This window comes from Berghia stephanieae, chromosome 4 (assembly GCF_034508935.2).
Source record: "Berghia stephanieae isolate SIO BIC M18660-M18661 chromosome 4, UCSD_Bste_1.3, whole genome shotgun sequence".
Taxonomy (NCBI): Eukaryota; Metazoa; Mollusca; class Gastropoda; order Nudibranchia; family Aeolidiidae; genus Berghia; species Berghia stephanieae.
In genome coordinates this window covers 14,680,046-14,697,545 of record NC_088363.1, presented here as the reverse complement: position 1 = coordinate 14,697,545, position 17,500 = coordinate 14,680,046, and the positions used below count along the sequence as shown (strand labels likewise).

The 17,500-nt window shown below is 38.7% G+C and overlaps 1 protein-coding gene across 3 annotated transcripts in view; it reads left to right on the top strand.

The window, feature by feature from the left end:
- Positions 1-17,500, top strand: part of LOC144970069 (uncharacterized) — a 22,559-nt gene that overhangs the window by 2,051 nt on the left and 3,008 nt on the right. For 2 of the 3 annotated variants that reach the window (XM_078909270.1, XM_078909271.1), the window contains exons 2-6: positions 3,227-3,308; positions 5,064-6,586; positions 10,186-10,425; positions 13,376-13,441; positions 16,662-16,737. In XM_078909270.1, coding sequence (XP_078765396.1) covers positions 5,609-6,586; positions 10,186-10,425; positions 13,376-13,441; positions 16,662-16,737 — 1,360 coding nt within the window. In that variant the 5' untranslated portion in view covers positions 3,227-3,308; positions 5,064-5,608. Of the gene's footprint in view, positions 1-3,226; positions 3,309-5,063; positions 6,587-10,185; positions 10,426-13,375; positions 13,442-16,656; positions 16,738-17,500 lie in introns of all 3 variants that reach the window. The other variant, XM_078909272.1, reaches the window with a different exon arrangement.

Sequence of the window (17,500 nt, the reverse complement as noted above, 5' to 3'; positions counted from 1 at the left end):
ACGAATAATTAGTAGAATTACGAAATTTTGACTCCATTTTCATAACTCCTTGAACTTTTCTGAGTCATTAAAACTATTGAAAATGAAAGTTGATGCCACAGTGAATAATTTCAAAGATTTTGAGGTGATATCTAATCATTGTGAGGGCAGCAGCCTCTTATGGCTCACACTACTATGTTATGACGATCGACCCAATCAGCAAAGTCCGGTCCGCATTCGTGCACCGTCGCGAACCCGCCGGGTAGCATCGTCACAACACACCTTTCGACTGAACTGATTTGGAACCTTCATGAAGATAGTAGTGTGGCGCCCGGGATAGCGGCTGCTATTCGGGCACCGGGTTGGATCAAATTTAGTCACACACCGGGGCGAGCAGCTCATATGGCTCGTTGGCTCGATACCCGGGGTGGTCTCGTGACGGTCAACCGGGATTTACACCTTTGCCCTCCCGTGTGGCTCAAGCCCCCTCACCAGCTGCAAGGTAAAGATCCACGAGGGGGATTGTGAGGGCAAATTGTTGGTCTGTTAAGTTTACTATAGCGACTACAACTTTTATTTTCTAAAAATTCCGAATTTTTAGATTTTCAAATAGGTAGGTCTGAATTAGGGTCTTTATTTTGTTAGGTTTAGAACGCCCCGGACTCTCAGACACAACTGATAACTAACCAAGATGGCCCGCACAAACTTTCGCCCGACTGGAAATTTTTAAACCATGGAAATAATGTGGACTGGTAGGATTAATAAGAAACAGATAAATTTTGCGTCGACAATCAAGGCCTTTATTTTGTCAGAGTTTGAACGACCAGTACTTAAATAGTGCTGCTATGTGGTCTTGTGGTATGGCACTCGCTTTTGGATCGGAAGGTCCTGGGTTCGAGCCTCGCGCTCGGCGCATAGTTGGGTCCTTGGAAAAGGCTCTTTACTCACTTTCTCTCACCGTACTCAGGTGTAAAATGAGTACCTGGCCGTTAACAGCGTTGTCTTTTTCCGAAAAATTGAAATATCGCCTAACAGGCGGCATGTCCCGTCCTACATGTTAAATGCTGCTGTTGACCAGGGACCCCTTGTAAAGCGCTTTGACCACATAATTTAGTGGATATTGCGCTATATAAAGCTCAATTTTTTAAAATATTTTTTTTTACTTTCAAGTTCAAGCACGACTGGTCAGCAACCAAGATAACCACACCACTTTCGCTCTACTGGAAACTTTTAAGCCATGAAAATAATGAAGAACTCGTCTTTTTTTTGTGTGGCTTGAATGATAGACAGAAGTCAATTTGTTTCTTTTCTTTTGGTAAATAAAACTATATTCAAACTGAGGAAGTACATATAGATAGAATGCGCTTGGCCAAGGAGTTCACAACATTGCCATCCGGAAGTATAACGGACCAACACACAAACTCTGTGTAACCATGAACTTTTATAGTCTGGTTAATACAGTTTAGTGAGAACAACTCACAAACGCGGATGGCAAAAACAATAACAATGGCCTGAGTGACGTCATCTTCGAACTATCTATATTTACTTGTCATTGAAGTGGCGCATGGATGTGGAAGTTCTCCTCTCAGTGTGGACTGCCGTTTCAAGGTTTAGAACGTCTTCGGTTTTATAGGGATGTTTTGTTTATTTTTGTTTTCAGCTCCGTACTGGGACCCCGATTCGGCTATTAATAATACTTTTAAAAATCGGGTTTAATTGTTTTGAGTCAAAACATCGATAAAAGCTGTTTAAGTCTTTTTCATCGTCATGTGATGATGATGATGATGATGATGACGACGACGACGACGATGATGGCAATAACAATGATGATGAGAATAAAAATAATGATAGGTAAGTGATAACACCAATTTTGGCTTGGTGGCTCAGCGAGAAGCCACCGTAAACTCTCGCCTGACACTGGCCAAAAAATGACGTCAAAAGACAAGACAAGTCTTTGGCCACAAAAGAAAACAAATCGTGAGTTGTTTTCACTAGTTCAACCAATGGAATCATTTGTTTCCTTGAGCACTACTACGACAACTCACTAGATGCTGCACAAGCCTTAAAAATGACGTCAACTATATTATGTTCTAGAGGGTTCTAGCGTAGCCATCGTTATGTTATAGCCTGATACTGAAATCCAAAAGGACTGGCAGTTTGACGTCATTATTTGGTTTTTGCACCGCCTCGTGAGTTGTCGTTAGTAGAGCTCATGGAAACAAGTTATTTCATTGGCTGAACTATTGAATACAACTCACGATTTGTTTTCTTTTGTGGCAAAAGACTGGCATTTTGACGCCATTTTTTGGTCAGTATCAGGCCATAACTTTACGAAGGCCACGGTTCTAGTGTCAGGCTATAGATAGTATGCGCTTGGCTAAGAAGCTCATAACATTGCCATCCGGAAGTATAACGGACCAACACACAAAACTCTGTGTAACCATGAACTTTTATCGTTTGGATAATACAGATAAGTGAGAAGTAGATTCAATAGTCTGATGTCACGTCCGCCCAGCAACGAGCAGCTTGGATCTAAACAAAGAAAATCTGTACTTTTTATTCTTCATACTGGCTAGAACTATTTCACGTGTCATGTGATCAGATGTATGAAAGTAAAAAATTCAATATGATCAGATTTATATTTCTTTTCTCCTCTGGATACACTTTTGTGCTCGTCGGAGAACTATTTCATAAGGGCGTCCGCCATTGTTCCGATAGTTTAGAACCAGTTGCTATGTTACTATGCGTCATTACGGGGGAAGTGACGTCACGACTGTTGAAGCCTATTACTCATAAACGCGGGCGGCAAAAACAAAACAAAAAACAAACAAAAACAAATAAAAAACAACAAACAAACAAAGACCTGGGTAACGTCAACTTCGATCTATCTATATTTTAACCATGGCTACGCTCAGCGGTACGATGTCTTGTCTTGACACAAAAGTCAAGCGATATTAAGTGTGGTCAGTGACCTGATGGATGACAGGGATCGTAGGATATTCTTGTCCCGACGTGATGTCGTTGGAAAAGGCACTTAACACGCATCACCCCACTTGAATCAGGTGTGAATGGCTACCTCGATATAGATTTGACGGATATTGTGAGAGTAAGTACAAAAAGGACGCCCAACAAGCGACTGGTACTGTATGATATGGAAATAATAGGTTCCATATGGCTAATAATAATAATAATAATAATAATAATAATAATAATAATAATAATAATAATAATAATAATGCTTCACCAGAAATTGCAGAAGTCACGGCTAGTCTCCGAGCGGAGAGCCAAGGACGACGAGGAACGCCTGGTAATTCGACGGAAACGAGAACGTGAGATTTTGTTTGGCTTTGATTTTGTTGCTTGTTATAACTTATATATATATATATATATATATATATATATATATATATATATATATATATATATATATATATATATATATATATCAAGACAAACCCATTTAAATATAAAAATCCACGGAATAAATACGTTTTTTAAGTGTTTCCTGAAAGCGAGTTCAGTTGGGACGTAACGAAGAAATAAGGGGGGATTGTTCCAGAAAGTCGGTGCAAAGTGCAAAGTGACTAAAGGATCTGTCAGAAATTATTTTTACCCTTTTTTGGCACTTTAAGCAGACGATGATCACCTGATTTCAATGCACGGAGCGGGAAGTATGATTCGTCAAGATCATTGAGATAAGCAGGGGCGCTTCCGTGAAAACATTTAAATCACATGACTCCAACCTTAAAGAGCACCCTGGCCCTAATGGGAAGCTAGTGCAAAGTCAAAAGCATTGGAGTCGTGTGTTCTCTCTTATTTCTTCTTAAAACTATTCTAGCAGCTTGATTTTGAAACCGCTGCAAGATATCAAGTAAGAAACCTGGGGAATTAGACAGGAGTGATTTGCAATAGTCCTAACGAGTAAAAACAAAAGCAGACACTAGAGTCTTTAAGGAATTTTGATTTTAAAATGCCGAAAGTTGGACAATACACCGAATTTCACAATACAGTGCTTTGCAAAGTTGTGTCACATGATATTCCAAGGACAGGTCACTGCTAAAATAAATTCCCAGGTTTCTGGCGTTTTCAGAAAACGTTATTTTCAAATCATCAATACAAATCGAAAGGCCTTGTTCACAAATGTTATTTTTTAGGATTACTTAATAGGAGTTCTGTTTTCTCATCGTTCATTTTCAGTTTATTAGCTACCATCGAGTTCTTCACATCTTCAATGCAGTTCTCCATCGATTTCAGTAACCCTTTAATTTCGTTTGGTCTTGCCGATTGGTATAGCTGGGTGTCATCACCGTACACATGATTCGTGACACCTTTATGACTCAATGGTTGTTTGTATAAAGTGTTAGAGAATGGGACCCAGAACAGATCCCTGGGGCACACCAAAGTCAACAGTAAAAATATCCGATTTTATTCCTTTTACTTGAATTGTTTGTGTGCGGCCGACAAGGTAGTAGTAGTAGTAGTAGTAGTAGTAGTAGTAGTAGTAGTAGTAGTAGTAGTAGTAGTAGTAGTAGTAGTAGTAGTAGTAGCAGTATCTAGTGGTGGTTGTAGTAGTAGTAGTAGTAGTAGTAGTAGTAGTAGTAGTAGTAGTAGTAGTAGTAGTATATTTATTATTATTATTATTATTATTATTATTATTATTATTATTATTATTATTATTATTATTATTATTATTATTATTATTATTATTATTAGTAGTAGTAGTAGTAGTAGTAGTAGTAGTAGTAGTAGTAGTAGTAGTAGTAGTAGTAGTAGTAGTAGATGTAGTAGTAGTAGTAGTATTTAGTAGTAGTAGTAGTAGTAGTAGTAGTAGTAGTAGTAGTAGTAGTAGTAGAGTAGAAGTAGTAGTGTAGTAGTAGTACTAGTAGTAGTATAGTAGTAGTAGTAGTAGTAGTAGTAGTAGTAGAGTAGTAGTAGTAGTAGTAGTAGTAGTAGTAGTAGTAGTAGTAGTAGTAGTAGTAGTAGTAGTAGTAGCATGAATAGATAGAAGATATTGTTTATAATGACGATTTTTTATCAAGACAATAGACAATCAACTGGTATGATTATGTATCTTATATTTACAGACCGCCCCAGGAGCCCGAAAGTGGAAGAACTAGTCAGCGTGCCGAAACAGATGGTCTCAATCAAACGACAAAAATCATTTTAGTATTTTATTTGTGAACTCTTTTTCGGTATTTTAATTTAGCCGTGTTTGGAACTGCGAGGAACTTTGGTGATTTCTTCTTTTTTTAGACAAGGGACAAGCTGTGTGTAATTTGTATTTAATTTTATTCTAATTTTATGAGATTGTGTAAATGTTTCGTAAACGACTTTAAATTTTCAAATTTTTAAGTTACACAAGAAACAGAGTATAGATAGAAGGAATACTTTGGAAGAAACATTCTCTTCAATGTCTAACTTGACAACGAGAGACAGAGTCGAAGATAGAAGCGGTCGAAACATTTTTTAAAGAGAAATAATAACTCCTAAACAGATCAGGTTGATAAATCGAAACAAGGTGTGAACATTCATTTAATTTATAATACTTTTTGAAGCAATTTTTAAATCTAAAAAAACGATTTTATTGTATGGCGATAAACTAAAAGATAAGAGGAATGATAAAGTTGTAATGTCTTTCAAATATCGTCTTCATGACATAACTATACCTCGAAGGGAAAATAAAAGTAAGAAAACATTACTTCGAAAATCGGAAATTCTCGAAAGTGCAACAGACATAGACGTGCAGGATGGCATCGCCATCGACCTTATCCCGAGTGGGGTATCTTCCACAACAAACAAAACAAAGCGTCAATTGCATTCTAGGTCACATGACAAAACATCATGTCTGTTGTGCTTGGCCAAGTGCTGGCTTCTTCGGAGGCCACCGAGTCAAAGCACTACAAGTGAATGGAGCCAAAGCCAAGAAAAAGATGATTTGGCTCAAAAAACAAAACCCAAAGTTAAAGTTGAAACTGGCTATCTCAAACCGCTGGTTCGAAGGTTTAACCTTACATTGCCATTGATAAGAAAAATGTCATCTGCCGTACTGCAAAAGCAGCAATTCGAACGACACACTAAAATGAATCAAGAGGGCTTCCTTTTAAAAGCCAACCACGACAAACCATTTTCAGGGTTAGAGCCAATCTCAGAGGAGACGGATTTGGACGACGCAATGCAAACTGGGTTTCTTGAGACCGTCAACTACGTTCTACAGACTAAACTGGACGATCTAATTGCCTTGCCGAGCAGACCGGTGGACGGCTTTAACGAAGCTCGAATAGTTCTTTCCCGCGAGTCTGTGGCAAAAGACAGTAGAAGCAGAAGCAGCAGAGTCGGCAGTCGCTCGAGTCAGTGTAGTAGCCTCTCATCCATCCCGTCTAAAGTGACCCATGTGGTAGACACTAAATCGACCACCGATCACGATCACATAAATCCTGTACGCGGTCTTCTCAGCATGCAAATGCCGGTTTTATTTGCGCTCTTGCCGACCTTATCGGAAATGATCCGTCATGAGTTGACCCATGACTATGAATACATCCTGAAATATTCCAAAATACTAGAAAATTTGTTTGTAAATACCGGGCAAAGCGAATCACGGAAACTAAAGGTTGGTACATATTATACTTTATAAGTTATAAATTGCATTTTATTGATGATTTAGATGGTACCATCTCCTTCCATCGAGTTATCATAAATATAATAGCGAGCTCGATACAAATTTTACCAGAAAAAATTCGTGGCTAATGGAAATTATAACAGTAATAGTATTACTGATAATGACGATGATGATGTGACAGGAGCACCACCACCACCATCACCACTACCACTACCACTATCACCACCACCACCATCACCACCATCACCACCACTACCACCATCACCACTACCACCATCACCACCACCACCATCACCACTACCAACACCACTACCACCACCACCATCACCACCAACATCACCACCACTACCACCACCACCACCACCACCACCACCACCATCACCGCCACCAACACTACCACCACCACCATCACCACCACCACTACCACCACCACCATCATTACCACCACTACCACCACCACCATCACCACCACTACCACCACCATCACTACCACCACTACCATCACCACCAACACCACCACCACTACCACCACCACCTTCACCACCACCACCACCACCACCACCACCACCACCACCATCACTACCACCACCACCATCACCACTACCACCACCACCATCATTACCACCACTACCACCACCACCATCACCACCACCACCACTATCACCACCACCATCACTACCATCACTACCAACACCACTACCACCACCACCATCACCACCACCACTATCACCACCAACACCACTACCACCATCACCATCACCACCACCACTATCACCACCAACACCACTACCACCACCACCATCACCACCATCACCACCAACACCACTACCACCACCACCACTACCACCACTACCACTACTACCACCACCACCATCACCACCAACACCACTACCACTATCACCACCAGCAAATAAACAATGACATCAACAATCGTTATTATTATTATTATTATTATTATTATTATTATTATTATTATTATTATTATTATCATCGTTATTTTTATTAATATTATTATTATTATCATCAATATTATTATTATTATTATTATTATTATTATTATTATTATTATTATTATTATTATTATTATTATTGTTATTATACTACTACTACTACTACTACTACTACTACTACTACTACTACTACTACTACTACTACTACTACTACTACTACTACTACTACTACTACTACTACCACTACTTATCACACGATGAATAACCGCACATTTCTCTTAGATTCTACAAACTTAAACTCTATATTATGGCCACTTCGCTATATCCGACCTGTGGGCGCTTGTGTTATCAAATATGAGAAATTGCACGAGGAAGGGATTATAGGGATATGACAATACGATTCAATAGTCTGATGTCACGCCGCCCGGCAACGGCGGCCATCTTGGTTCTAAACAAAGAAAGTCATTACTTTTTATTTTTCATGCTGGCTAGAACTTTTCATATGCCTTGCGATCAGAATTTGTAAAAGTCAAAACATGATCAAATGTATGTGTTTTTCCCCTCTGGATACTCTTTATGCTCGCCGGGGAAATATTTCATAAGGGCGTCCGCCATTGTTCCGATAGTTTAGAGCCAGTGTTATTAAGTTACCATGCGTCATTAGTAAGGAAGTGACGTTACGACTGTTGAAGAGTATTGCTCTCATTTAAAAAAGAAATTGAGATCCCCCCCCCCGCCCCCTTTCCACCTGCCTTATAAAAGTAGTCCTTTCAGAGGCATAAAGCCCATGGAGCCGGAGTTTTTATCCCGGTTTAAACGGACAATAGAAATTACTTGCTACCCTATGGAGAGGACGCTAGTCTATCGCAAAGTACTCTCCGTCATATCTAACAGACCCAGCTACCCAATTACTGCTGGATGGACAAAGGGGTCAGAAAAAGAAAACCTCGACTGTACCTGGGATCGATCTCGGTCCCTTTGATAATGAAACGAGTTGCTCGACCAACTGAGCTATCGGGAACACCCCTCCCTACACCCCCCCCCTCTCACTCCCTTATAGATAGTTCGAAGTTGACGTCACTCGTGTCTTTGTTATTGTTTTTTTGCCATCCGCGTTCATGAGTACTTCTCACTAAACTGTATTAACCAGACTATAAACCTTCAAGGTTACACACAGTTTTGTGTGTTGGCCAGTTTTACTTCCGGATGGCAATGTTGTGAACTTCTTAGCCAAGTGCATACTATCTATACCTCTTTTATAATTCTCATAATGAAGGGTAATTGATGCATTGCCTTTAGCCAAAAGAAAAAAAAACTCGCAACATCCGCCAGCCGGATATAACGTACCAACACACAAAACTATGTGTAACCGTCAACGTTTCTCGTCTGAATGATAGAGTTTAGTGAGAACTACTGATAAAAATGGCTGACTAAAAACTACGGATAAAAATGGCTGACTAAAACAATAACAAAGAGCTGAGTGGTGCGAATCTCGTTCTATCTTATAGATAGAATGCGGTTGGCCAATGAGTTCACAACATTGCCATCCGGAAGTATAACGGACCAACACACAAACTCTGTGTAACCATGAACTTTTATAGTCTGGTTAATACAGTTTAGTGAGAACAACTCACAAACGCGGATGGCAAAAACAATAACAAAGGCCTGAATGACGTCATCTTCGAACTATCTATACATAGTTCGAAGATGACGTCACTCGGGTCTTTGTTATTGTTTTTTGCCATCCGCGTTTATGAGTAATGCTCACTGAACTGTATTAACCTGACTATAACCGTTTAAGGTTACACACAATTTTGTGTGTTGGTCCGTTATACTTCCGGATGGCAATGTTATGAGCTTCTTAGCCAAGCGCATACTATCTATAGTAAATGTAACTGAGCTTGTTTTCCTGATGATCCTTTTCGTCGTCAATGATGAACAAAACCAAAGTATTATTAATACATGGTTAGAGTTGTAAAAAGTACAAGTAAATATGAGTTGATCGTCTATAGATAGTTCGAAGATGACGTCACTCAGGCCTTTGTTATTGTTTTTGCCATCCGCGTTTGTGAGTTGTTCTCACTAAACTGTATTAACCAGACTATAAAAGTTCATGGTTACACAGAGTTTGTGTGTTGGTCCGTTATACTTCCGGATGGCAATGTTGTGAACTCCTTGGCCAAGCGCATTCTATCTATATTTTCACCTTGCCCTCAGTCCCTTATTTACTCTATATATAATAACTTTTGGTGTCATAGCCCACGGCTATGTGGTCTAATGGTATGGCACTCGCTTTAGGATCGGAAGTTTATGGATTCGAGTACCGCTCTGAGCGGTGCATAGTTGACTCCTTGAAAAAGGCTCTTTTCTCACAATCTCTCTGGTGTAAAATGAATACCTGGCCGTTAACAGTGTTGTCTCTGTTGGGAAAAAATTGTAATATAGCCTGACAGGTATCATGTCTCGTCCTACACGTTTAGTGTCGATGCTGGCTAGGGACCCTTTGTAAAGCGCTTTGAGCAAGTTTCGTTTATATCGCGCTATATAAAAGCTCAATTTTTCAAAAAACCAACGCATGAACCCATCAATCAACAATTATCACGAAGACAGTTATTTGTTTTATTCGTTCTAATTTCACAGAAGACATCATATTCATCAGAACGCTGGCTTGCTGTAATCTACATCGACTACCGACGCCGCAAGCCTATCGAGGCATTTCGGCGACTACTTGTTAAGCTAATTCTACATAAGTACTTAGTTGCCTTTGAGGAGAAGGACCTTTCAAGAGAAGAGTTTTGCAATGAGTTAAGTGAGAGAGTTGGATTCTACTCACAAGACTTTGATGTACCTTTTGTATTCACCAACGGAGTACCGATCGGAGTGAGTGTCTTTTAGCATAATGTTTTTGGTTGACATTGTTGGCTTTCACAACACAGACCCAATGCTGTGTATAGCTGGTATGAATATTATTCAATAAGAAAACTCTTTTGAATGCAACAGCTGAAACATGGTGATATTTGGAGCCCTGGGTGGGGTTCCTGACCTCCCATAGTGGGCAAGGAGGTGCTTACTGCGTCTTCTATCCCCTTAAATCTGTTTTTCAACTCGCTTTCTGTCTTTGTATTGGGATGAGATTATTTGGTTTTGTCCTGGCCCTGACCAGATACCCTAGCCGGGAGGGAAACTGTCAAATGTATAGTTAGTTTTGGGAGGTGATATTATTTTGTCTTATAAATAATCTCTCTTTAAAGCACTGCATTATGTTTTATTTCCATATTATATATGATTTGTAAACATTTGAGTGATTTCCTCTTAGTGGGGACTTGTGCTTGTGTCTGGATGAGAATTTTAGGTAATCTCTAACTAAGTAATTTGATACGGTGCTCTTGGAATCTACATCTGTTGTTTCCTAGTTGAACCAATTCCCATTTGTCTTAACTTTTTTGGGTGCTTTGATTGTAACTCTAGAACTTTTTACTAACTCATTTTCTTCCATTTTGCTGGCGCTGATATGACCTTCATGTGTTGCATGCAAGCTCCGTGCGTAAAACTCTTAAAAACAAAAACAACAAACATATTTGGAGAAAAGCAACACTCTAAAAACATGGTAGTTTTTATACTATAAATTATAGATAGGTATATACTTGTGTCATGTAAAACACTTACGCGGTGTGTTTCAGAATTAAGTTTTCCTCTAACTATATCATCACTATTAAGCAATCCAGAAAAACTAAAATTTGAGATTATATGACGTCATGTCTATGAAATTTAGATGACAAATTTCAAGTATATTGGTTGTCATGCCATAGAGCTGTGACGTATCAAGTTTGTCGTACCTTTGCTCCAGGTCCAAGCGAAATCGAAGTAAAATGTCAGAGCAAAACATTAATGCAGCCTTCTCATGCAACGATGTTTGGGTTGTCCTCAAATTTTCACCTCTTCTCGGCAAGTCTACTTTCGAAACACAAGGAGACGATGCTCCTTTAATTCAAACTGTTTGAAGGTGGGCCAGGGAAGTTGAAGATGGGAGAGATCTGACATGCAGGAGGAGGAGCACACTGGAGGAGGCCTCCTGTTGTCACTTGTGGCGATACTGTTGTGAGAACGACAGTTGTTGTGGAAGAATATTCAAGACCAACTTGTAGGAAGATAAGTAAACTTGTTGATGTATCCACTACAACCATTTATGGAATATTGACCAACGAGATTGGCAAAAAAGATGTTCGCAAAGTGGATCACTCATTTGTTGACAGAAGAGCAAAAAGAGGTCAAGTGCTGTTGTGAACCAGATTCTTGAGGGATACTCGTTAGAATTGTGGGAACACCCGTCCTATGTACCTGATTTTGCTCCCCCCCCCCCCCATGCGACTTTCATCTCTTTCCTAAGGAGGAAGAAATACTGCCAGGTCAACTATTTGAAGACGAGGACCAGATTCAAAACGCGACGAGGACTGTGATTATGGCCTTGGACAACTAGCCATTGGTCATCATCTTTGACCGTAGAGTACACCAAATGCAGAAGTTTGCGGAACAACGATTCTTATGTTGAATAGGGAATTGAATAAAGTTTCATTTGATACCAAATACAAGGTTATTTATACTATTATGTGAGTACAGTACGATAGGGAAAATTGATTCTGAAAATTACCTCGCACTAATCATCATAGTGTCTTCAACATCAAAGTTCATTTTGTGAGACTAAGAAATCGGGAACATATCCAAGGAGGATTCTAGAGCAGCTTCTCAAAAAGATTCATGATTCTGTTTTTGTTGTTTTTTTTTTCGTTTCATTATCTATTTGAACCTACTTAATTTGCCATTGTCACGTGATGATTCAAATCACTCCTTCATCCAATAATGGTGATCCATTTTTTTAAAAGTCCTGATTTTATGTCTTCTTCTCCTGGTGCCCTGTTGTTGCTGAGGCTATTGAAGGGAAATTTTAATCCCCATTTCCCAAAAATCTTGTTTATAAATAGAGAGGTTCAGCAAATCTATGGTTTGATGATGGTTTGCTGAACTTATATATTACCAAAATTATTCGTTATTGTTTAACATTGTAACAATATGAAATGAACAAACAGGATGAATGAAACACTACAGATGAATGAGATAATGTGATAGTGGGTGTTGTTTGCTGATAAAGGGGAAACCCGAAACGTCCACTTTATCTGTTTTCGTAATCAAATTGAAGCTTACATTCAATTTCATATTGTTACTTATTTATTCCTTCGAGCTTCGAGCAGCAACATTTACATTCCTTTAACATTGTAAACTATATTAAGGCCAATTTAGTTTTCATGTTTTATAATACAACTGACTCACAGTCATTGGAGGTTATGGAAAGACATCCTACTCTATGGATTGGCACTTGAATATTTGCAGGAACTGATTAAAAAATATGAACCCATTCGAAATTTAAGATCATCTCAGTCCCAACTTCTAAAAGTTACCACCTCAAAATCCACTTTCGGTGAAAAAGCCTTTTCATTCATAGCTCCACGCCAATGGAACGCACTTAGTCCTCGGACAAAGTCCTGTGAAAATCTATCATCTTTCAGGAAATGTCTGAAGACTGAGATGTTCCGCGAGGCTTATTTTTCATAAAATAGATGTTGCTTTGATTTTTTTTTTTTTGTATGCATGCTTATTATTTATCATGTAGTGTCAAGATTTTTTATTTTGTTGTTTTTAAACATTTTTATTTTTATTATGTAAATCGCCGCAGAGCACGATTAACGTGGATGTTTAGGCGCGATATAAATTCATTATTTACTATTTATTTACTCAAATCTAGCAAATGGTTAAAACTGATCTTTTTCTATTCCAGGGGTGCAGCATGATGTACCATTTGTTTAATATTGATATAGTGGATAAAATCTTCAAACACAGCATTGTAAGTAATTAACTGCTCAATGATTTGTTGCCACGACTACCGCAGTACACTATAGGGAATGAGATTAGCGGAAGAGTAGCGTCCTTTGATTGGACGTCACCCATAGTCTGTGACGTCACCGGCGGAAAAGTTATTAGAGAGAGACCGCGAGGACGAGAGACGCATGCGCACAACCAACATGACGTTCTCTCTCTAATAACTTTTCCGCCGGTGACGTCACAGACTATGGGTGACGTCCAATCAAGGGGCGCTACTCTTCCGCTAATCTCATTCCCTATATGAATCCCAGCATTGGACTTTTTATTTTTATCTTCCTTAGAAATGAGTACTAAACTTGACTGACGCAATAGTGAACCCATTTGCCATGATATTGTTTACACAAAATAGCTTTTATACAGCAGTCATGATTTGGACAACAATAAATGGAAAGTCATTTATTGTGCTGTCAAAATTGCACATCAGAAAGTCTGCAAATCAGAGTCAATTCTATCAATGAAGCGATTATGTAGCAATGACTATCCCGCACAAATCTTTGGGCCTCTTTTTCGCTCACGAAGTGCCCGAATTCGCGTCAAAATATGGGACGAAGCCGTTTCGTATATGCTATTTTAAAAAATTATTTACGACGCTGTTTATCCATGAATATGACTGAATTGGCACACAGTTAGAAAAAAGGTTATTGTAGATTATGTCAAGCGACAAAACTCGTGCGATTACCAGAAGACCGTTAAAAATAGATTTTTACACTTTGGAGTAAAATATTTCTAAAACTACTGGGCGTGCAGGTTTTGCCGCTGACAAGGTAATACATGAACATTTCTTCTTTTTGGTTGTAAAATTTCATATGAATATGACGAGTACTTTTCCCGTATTTTACAAAACACCATCCTAATTTGCTCTTCAAGTTCCAATCTTTTAATCCACTTATTACGCAAGATACAACCAAAGGTCGATAAAAAATGCCGAAAAACGTCCCATATTTTCGCGCTTTTTTCCTCTTTGCGGGTCATCCAAATAAATGACACCATTGAAACTGCATAACTTGTTTATTTATGAATGGATTTTCAAAATTCAAAAACATTTTTACTCAGTGGAGATAGGGCTTTGATTTTAGACAAAAATTTTCCTCAAAAAGAGAAAAACACATTTTTCATAGTCATTGCTAGATTATGAAAATGATTCATGATGAAGATATGGGGGGAAAATCTATACCGCCTGAAAATAAAACAAAACAAGCTAATCTTTTTAAAGGTGATATGATAATCACGATACACCGGACACGGATATAGCATGTGTTGATAACTCATTAAAACCCATAAAATAAGGATAAGGCACATACCATGGAGTAGAAAAATCATGGCCACAAGTGAGCGAAGCGACTGGAATTGAGTCTGTAAAGCATTATGACTTAACCAATTAACTGTCTTACTCTGGAAAAACACGCATTTTAACATTAGTCCAGAAAACTCATCTTTCAAACATCGATCGATTTAAATGACCCACATCTTGGAAAAAAATCTCAAACCTGGGACTTTATTAAAGACTTCTCAAAGTCCCAGGATTGAAAGCCTTTGCCAAGATGAGGGTCGTTTCAATCGATCGATATTCGAAGGACGAGTTTTCTGGCCAAATATTTAAAAAAGTTTTTGTTTTTTTCCATAGTACGACAGTTAACTGTTTAATCAGTTCCAACGTTGTACATCCGAATGAGTATCGATAACTTACGATCGGAAGCTTTTGCGTCTTTCAAAATGTGTCACAGACTTAATCAGTCAATTCAACAAGAATTGGGACCGCTGTCTGTGTAGAGGCAGTCTTTAGAGAACATCATCTGTGGGATAGGCGATCCCAATTCACAGTTGAAACATGATAGAAATCAGCATGACAAAAGATTTATCATTTATTTGAGCCTTTAATGAGATTTGAGGATGAAAATATTTTCATTAGTTGGGGCTCATTCCACAGGTCCAGGGTTCTAAACCCACTCTGAGTGGCGCATAGTTCAGTCCTTGGAATAGGGAATGAGATTAGCGGAATAGTAGCGTCCCTTGATTGGACGTCACCTTACAGAGAGAACGTCAATTTGGTTTTGAAGTGTCTCAAGCCGCTTTCATCTGAAGCGAGGACGAAAGACGCGTGCGCACAACCAACATGACGTTCTCTCTCTAATAACTTTTCCGCTGGTGACGTCACAGACTATGGGTGACGTCTAATCAAGGGACGCTACTCTTCCGCTAATCTCATTCCCTATAGGCCCTTTAATCAAATTCTCTCACCGTATTCAAGTGTTGTATTGAGTGTCTGGCCGTTAACAACGTAGTCTCTGTCGGAAAAAAAATTATAATGTCATGTTTCGTCTTATATGTTAAGTGTATGGTGAATAGTGCTCTATATAAAATCTCAAGTTTTAAATTTAAAATCGAATAGAAGCTCCAATTAGATTTACAATCTCAGATGATGCGAACGTCCCGGGGTTTCTACATTGTCAACAAAAAAAAAACAAAAAAAAAAAAAACAAAACGATGAATGAAACGCTCATCATAACTTGTCGCTCCAACACCGAACCCACTCCACAGCATCTGTGGAGCAGACTCTTAGGTCATGGTCAGTGCAGCTGGGCCTATCCTGGCATTCTCTAAGGATGTGCTCCATCGCCTGCTCTGGGCATCCACATGTACACAAGCTAGTCTCAGCCAGCCCCCCACCAACAACAATGAAACCCTGAAGACGAATGAGAGATTGGAGGATGCCTGAACAAAACATCCTATCATCTTTCACTTTCATTCGTTGTTGGCGTTTCATTCATCGCCTAATAATATTGACAATGGGAAAACCCCAAAAACGTCCAATCATCATTGAAAATTCCATTCCATTTTATTACTACTAAACCCACGACTATTGAGTGAATGCATTACCTACCAAATTCAGTCCCTTGATTTGTGGACAAAGAATAATTACAAAGATCCATCCACACGGGACTGGTATCTCTGTGTTGTGGCTTGCTGTTTTTATGAATTGTGTGTTTTTGTGAGATTTGCTCACGTGTGCAAACCATCGAGCCCCAAGAAATAGTGTTTACATGTGTGCTGTCCTCTTAATAGTTAATGTTCATTCTGTTGGACACAACCAAGGGACATAATCCGTGATAGCCGCATTCACCTAATAGCCTTTTATGTCAACCATTGACAAAACGACCTTTGCCCTTTGTGGTCTAGAACAGATGGATCCAGACAAGTATCACCGATGGCTTCATAATCCAATCGAAAACGTTGTTAGAGAGCAACTTCTACTGAGAGGTAACCGTTTATTATATTATTCTATTAGAACCGATACAATATCTTATTCATCTAATGCTATCTTCACTACCACTATAATTAATAGCAAAGACCACAACTACTAAAACTACTACTGCTACTGATTCTACTACTACTACTACTACTACTACTACTACTACTACTACTACTACTACTACTACTACTACTACTGCTACTACTACTACTGCTACTACTACTACTACTACTCTACTACTACTACTGCTACTACTACTACTACTACTACTACTACTACTACTACTACTACTACTACTACTACTACTACTACTACTACTACTACTACTACTACTACTACTACTACTACTACTACTACTACTACTACTACTACTACTACTACTACTACTACTACTACTACTACTACTATTACTACTACTACTACTACTATACTACTACTACTACTACTACTACTACTACTACTACTACTAACTACTACTACTACTACTACTACTACTACACTACTACTACTACTACTACTACTACTACTACTACTACTACCTACTACTACTACTACTACTACTACTACTACTACTACTACTATTACTACTACTACTACTCTACTATACTATACTCTACTAATACTATACTACTACTACCTACTACTACTACTACTACTACTACTACTACACTACTACTACTACTACTACTACTACTACTACTACTACTACTACTACTACTACTACTACTACTACTACTACTACTACTACTACCACTACTACTACTACCACTA